Source organism: Pelodiscus sinensis, chromosome 10, assembly GCF_052426305.1.
Source record: "Pelodiscus sinensis isolate ZL-2025 chromosome 10, ASM5242630v1, whole genome shotgun sequence".
Lineage (NCBI taxonomy): Eukaryota > Metazoa > Chordata > Testudines > Trionychidae > Pelodiscus > Pelodiscus sinensis.
The window spans coordinates 24,523,032-24,529,084 of NC_143061.1; the positions used below are offsets into that span (position 1 = coordinate 24,523,032).

At 44.8% G+C, this 6,053-nt stretch overlaps 1 protein-coding gene across 1 annotated transcript in view; it reads right to left on the reverse strand.

Annotated features, from left to right (window-relative positions):
- The window catches only part of GFM1 (G elongation factor mitochondrial 1), a 70,376-nt gene that overhangs the window by 7,094 nt on the left and 57,229 nt on the right, over window positions 1–6,053 (reverse strand). Inside the window, exons 14-16 of the mRNA XM_006123452.5 lie at window positions 5,757–5,919; window positions 5,135–5,279; window positions 1,016–1,176 (exon numbers count right to left, since the gene is read on the reverse strand). Of these exons, the coding sequence (XP_006123514.3) occupies window positions 1,016–1,176; window positions 5,135–5,279; window positions 5,757–5,919 (469 nt within the window). The remainder of the gene's footprint in view (window positions 1–1,015; window positions 1,177–5,134; window positions 5,280–5,756; window positions 5,920–6,053) is intronic.

Sequence of the window (6,053 nt, forward strand, 5' to 3'; positions counted from 1 at the left end):
AAATCAGCCAAAGATTTAATAATAATGAAGGGAAACAAACAAGAAATTGCTTCTATTCATAACATGATTGCTTATATCATACATATAGTAGCCCAATGTCTGAGACTCTGTAACATTGAAACGCTGGCTGTTCCCTCTTGGTAGTGCTGTTGCCTCCTGCCGTGGCGCTTGGCTGACTTCTGCGCCGCTCAGCCAGGCTGTCGCACAGGAGCAAGCGTGAGGAGCACGGGGCCCACACGGCCACTTGTGCTGCTTGCTCCCGCGCAGTGGCCTGGCTGAGCCGCACAGAAGTCAGCCTCGCACCATGGGGGGAGGCAACAGCACCGCCCAGAGGGAACAGCCAGAGGGCGGGGCCTAGACGAGTGTGCGTCTCTGACGTCAGGAAAGGGCGCCAGATTCAAAAGGAGGAAAGATGAGCAGACACAGAGGACATGGAGGAGACAGCGAGGAGAACAGAGGAGGCGGAGGACAGCAAGAGAGAGAGTGAGAGAGACGCAGCAGCAGCAGGAGAAGAGAAACAGAGTGAGAGGAGGGAGGGGGTGAAGAGAAAGAGAGATTGGAGAGAGAGGCAAGAGGCGAACAAGAGCTGAGAGAGAAAGAGGGTGAGGAATTAGGAGGAGGAGAGAGAGAGAGGCCATTTGTGTCGCTTGCTCCCACGTGGTGGCCCAGCTGAGCGGCGACGTACATGCCCAAGGGGCGGGGCATCCCCGATGGAAACAGAGGAGAGTGGAGAGAGAGTGAGAGGCAGGAGGGAGAGAAGAGAAAGAGAGAGACGGAGAGAGAGGCAGAAGGCAGAGGAGAGCTGAGAGAGGGGGGGGGAGGCAGTAGGAGGAGAGAGAGAGAGAGACGGAGCGAGAGACTGGAGGCTCAGGAGAGAAGACCAACGTAGAGGAGAGACCTGAAAATCCCGTCTTATGATGGGATAATTGGCTAGTATTAAAACAAAGTTCCTTAAAATGATCTTTATGTCTGTCATTGAAAGGGAAGAGGTTTAGACACACTGAACAGCACATACATCAGCATACAGAGTGAAATAGCCATCTACTCCATCTTGTCCTGTGATCACTCCATGACGACGATTAACTCCAGCAATCACAGCTCCTTGGAATTCAACTGGTGCTACAACTTCCACAGACATTATGGGCTCAAGTATGTACGAAGCTGCATTTTCCATAGCTAGATAAAAAGGAAGATAAAAAGCAGAATAGTTACATCCTTAGGCTTTCCTCATCCATTCACATTACACATTCTTCAAAAATTATCCCAAGGTTGCTAAATTCTATTCAATCACTAGGCCACCAGACCTAATCCAAAGCCCACTTAAGTTAATGGAAGTTTTCCCACTGACTTCAAAGTGCTTGGATAAGGCCAAGAGTGACAGAGTGTGTTCATTTCCCATTATAATTATTATGGCAGTAAAGGGTGAGAAAACAGATGCTGCAGCTGAGCTTGAAGATTTCCATGGCAGTTCTGAAAGGCTACATTTAGCTAAAAGTTAATTTGTGCATGGACCACCACTGGAACTAATGGAGAATCCTGGCTGCAATTACTTAATAGTCATGATATTCTGACACACAACAATGTCAAGGGCTTTCGTGATTAATATTAAAGTATATATCTTACATTATTGGAAGTCTTTATTTCCAGCCTCACTCAGTGGGTACTTGTACTCTCCAGTCTGGAAATGCCCAAACTTTTCCTCTCACAACCTACTCTTACCAGAAAGCATCCATGTCCCCTTAGGCCAGGACAATGGCCAGGGGCACAGCCACAGCTGGAGGGGCGGAGCCATGCCAAAGGGATAAAGCACTGGAGACCAGGGGTGATGTCTTAGCTAGAATCACCAGCTAAGCCACAGCCTGGAGCTGCAGCCAGGGCTAGGGGCCAAGGCCAGGAGTAGAGCTGGGATTCACAACCGGGAATTAAGCTATGGCTGGGGCATATACCTAGAAGTCACCTACTACAGGACAAACCCAACAAAAAGCAAGAAAACACGCCAATGGCCATTACCTACAGCCCTGTGACAGGGCGGACAGGCCCCGCACTAACGAGCAGGAGATAGCCCAGGCCCAGCTGGCAGAGAAGGCCCCGCTCCTCCGACCCTGCTGGGCATGCTCCCAACAGCAGCCGGGTATAAAGGCAGGAGGAGCCCAGCAGGCAGGGAGGCCCCAGGGAGAAGGAGGAGACCAGGCCGGACCGGAGTTCTTGCAGTCGCTGGGGCCAGAGTCGTCGCCCGCGCTGAACCGGGACACGGAGAAAGCAACCGCCGGCCCAGAGTGGCAGGAGCGTGCCCTCAACCCCGACAGGTACTGCCTGAGAGGCGAAGGGGTCCGGGGGGAACCAGGGCGTGGTAGGAAGCAGCCCAGGGCAAGGGATACAAAGTTTGGCTCGGCGTGTATCGGCCGGATCCCCCGCCGAGCCGGCAGGAGCCATAGACCCTGCCTAAAGGGCCCTGGGCTGGGACCCGGTGGAGAGGGAGGGCCCGGGTCCCCCTACCACCTGTTTTCCCCTTCCCTGGACAAACAAACCCCGGGCCAGGGGAGGCTTCTCAGAGCGACTAGGCCTTTGCTACCGTATATGCCCTGATAGAAGGGCCGGGACTTTTGTGTTGAGACTTTGCTACCGTATATGCCCTGATAGGAGGGCCGGGACTTGTGTTGAGACTTTTGCTACCGTACATACCCTAATAGAAGGGCCGGGACCTTGGCCTAGGGACTCTGGAGTACTGTATAGGCCCGGTCGGAGGGGGCCGAGCCCCTGGACGGGGGCGTACCCCTTGACAAGCCCCCAGCTAAAATCTCTCCAACACAGCATTAAGGAACTATAGTCTATCCTAGATGACAATCCCTTGCTCTCACAGACCTTAGCAGGCAGACCATTCCTCGCTTACAGGCAGCCCCTCCAACATGAAACACATACTCACCATCAACCACACACTCCACAACATAAACACTAACCCAGGAACCAATCCCAGCAACAAATCTCATTGCCAACTCTGTCCATACATATACCCTATTAACACCAGAATAGGAACCAACCACATCAGCTTATAATTTCAAAGGCTTGTTCTCCTGCACATCTATTAATGTGACACATGTCATCATGTGCCATCAATGTCCCTATGCCATGTACATTTGACAAACAGAAAACGTGAACATAAATCAAGCATCAAAAATGGTAACACACAAAAACCAGTGGGAGAACATTTTAACCTCCCTGGACACACAGTTACAGGCTTGAAAGTTGCCACCCTCAAGCAAACACCTTCAAAAATAGGCTGCAATATGAAACTGCTGAACTGCAATTCATATGTAAATTTGACACCAAAAGAATGGGTCTGAACAGGGACTGGGACTGGCTCGCTCACTGCAATAAGTAATTTTCCACTTTAGGTTTTCTCACTTTCTTATCCACATCCACCCTGATTAAATTAGCTCTTATGTAACACTCATCTCTATATCCCTAATATCTGTTTCTTTTTCTTTCCCTTCATGCATCTGATGAAGTGAGTTGCAACTCAAAAAAGCATAGGCCATAATAAAATTGTTAAGTCTTTAAGGTGCACCAGACTCCTTGTTGTTTTTACTATAGAGGAAGATGATTAGAAAATGCTGATGTTAGATTCAATGGTAATGAAGTGGGGTTTACCCACGAAAGCTCACGATTCTATATATTTTGGTTAGTCTCTAAGGTGCCACAGGACTACTCGATTTTAAAGTTACAGACTAACATGGCTACCCCACAAGAGGGTTTACCTCCTATGAACCATTAATTATGACTATTTTGCTGAATGGACATTTGAAGTGCAGAAAGAACCATTTCCTCAGGCTGTCTTCTCTTCTCAATAACCTGAATTTATTTTAGGCTCAGGGAAGTATCATCTCAGATACTGTTAGAAAAAATTACTTCCCTGTTTCCTTGGGGAATTAACAACTCTTACAGAGGTATGACACATACACCATGTTTCCTCACTTTTACTTAGATGGGACTTCTATTTGCTGTTCAGCTGGATGCATTCAAAAAAGATCTGACAGCGTCATTTTGAAATTATTTAACAAGCATTTGAAATCAGTTTTAGTGATGGGGAAGAGACATGATCACAATTTGTACTTTAAGAAACAGAAAAATAAACCCATCTTAAAATAGATCAGTGTACAGATGTTGTATTTGACTTTGAAATTAATTTAATCAGTGACAAATGCTTGGAACTGAGCAATCAAGACAGGTTCCTATGACAAGTTTTATTATTTCTGCAGAATTTAAAGGCTATGGAAAGTTTTCATCCCTTCTAACCCAAATTCTATTTAGAATCAACAGCTTCTCAGTATGGTTGGAAGACCAGCTTCTAGAAGAAACCCTTTACTGATCTCAAAAGTTGCCAATTCCTTATCCTAGTTGGTATGTCATGTACATTCATTAATTTGTAACATTTACACAGGGGAAATAAGGTTTACCATTAAAATATCAGAGTATATGTTCTTTCAAATATAACTGTACAATCTAATGTTGTTAGTGAAGAACATAAGACCATATGGAGATACTCAAGGAGTATGAATTAGGAAGTAAATACACAAACATTGGGCCATATTTTTATTTCAGTTTCATTAATGCAAATAAGATCAGAATCTAGCCCATTGTCTAGCTAGGAGCTTCTGAGTATTATATTCTTCAATTTTGTGAATCATTCTGATAAAACTTAGCAGTGCTATCATTAGATGCTAATAAAGCATTAATTTTATATCATTAAAAGAATCAACGTATTCTGTAGCAGGTACCACCTATTCTGCATGCAACTCCAGGAAAGCCTGTTCAAACATCATTACCTTTACAGGGTGATTAGGGAAGGGGTAGTTCCCAGTAAGATCTATGCAAAAAGGGTTCATTGTCTCCTTTCTACAAATTCAGGGGTGAAGTCACATTTCTCAGAAAGGCTGTTTGGAATTTCTACAAATCTTATACATCCACTGCTCAACATAGGTTAAATTCAGCTGAGTGTCTCTGAATGGGAATTGTGTATGAATAGAGGCAGGCAAGCAAGCAATGAGCATACAAATAAAATCAATAGCTTAATTTGGTTTTAACTAAGATCCCATCATGAACATATAGAACAGCCCATCTAAAAGCGGGTTGATACCTTGTTTGAGCGCCCCTTCGCCTGCTCGGATGAAAGAGTATTCATTAGAATCCACCATGTGATGTGCACCATCTTCTAGGACAAACCGGACTCCAGAAATCTTGTGACCTATTAGAGGACCCTTTTCACAAGCTTCACGGAATCCCTGTGGAGAAGTGTCTCCAAGTCAACAATTTTCACTCCAAAATACAGTTTTAAAAAGGATAATGTTAATGGCAGTGTGTAAGGAACAGTAAACTGCCTCAAAAGATTAAGCACCAATCTTTTTGCTAACAGAAAGCAAGCTTCACAGCAGGTATAATCCTAAACTAGTAATTCTAGTTCTATTACTTGACAAGAAGAAAAAACAAGATGTAAAAACATAACATAGTAAAGAAAAGAATGTTTCTCCCTCAAGAAGAGCTTCTCAATTACATGGAAAACTGGAACTCTTAGGAATTGGGAAAAACACTGTAAAACCACATATAGGCCTTGATCCTGCCCGAACTTGAATTCAACAGTAAAACTCTCATTGCCTTCAATGAGGCAGGACTGGTCTCCTCAGGGATGACAATGCAAGAGGAAGGTAAGAATTGTGCAACTGTTGTATAATAAATACAAAATATTAGAAAATACTTGTCACCTTTTCCACAGCAGGTACAAACTGCTTTGGGATGTTGGTTCCAACAGTTCTGTCTTCAAACTCCAACTGAGTGTAGTTCTCTGGATCCAGAGGCTGTAGAACCCCTATTACTTTACCATACTGACCTGCCCCACCAGACTGTCTCTTGTGAGTATAGTCAAACCTAAAAAGACAACACACTGTGTTATCTATCATAGAAGCTAATCTATAGTCATAATTCCAAAAGAACATGTCCCTATACAGACAATTTGCCTTATCCTATTTTGATATGCATAACCAAAATAACTATGAATTTCT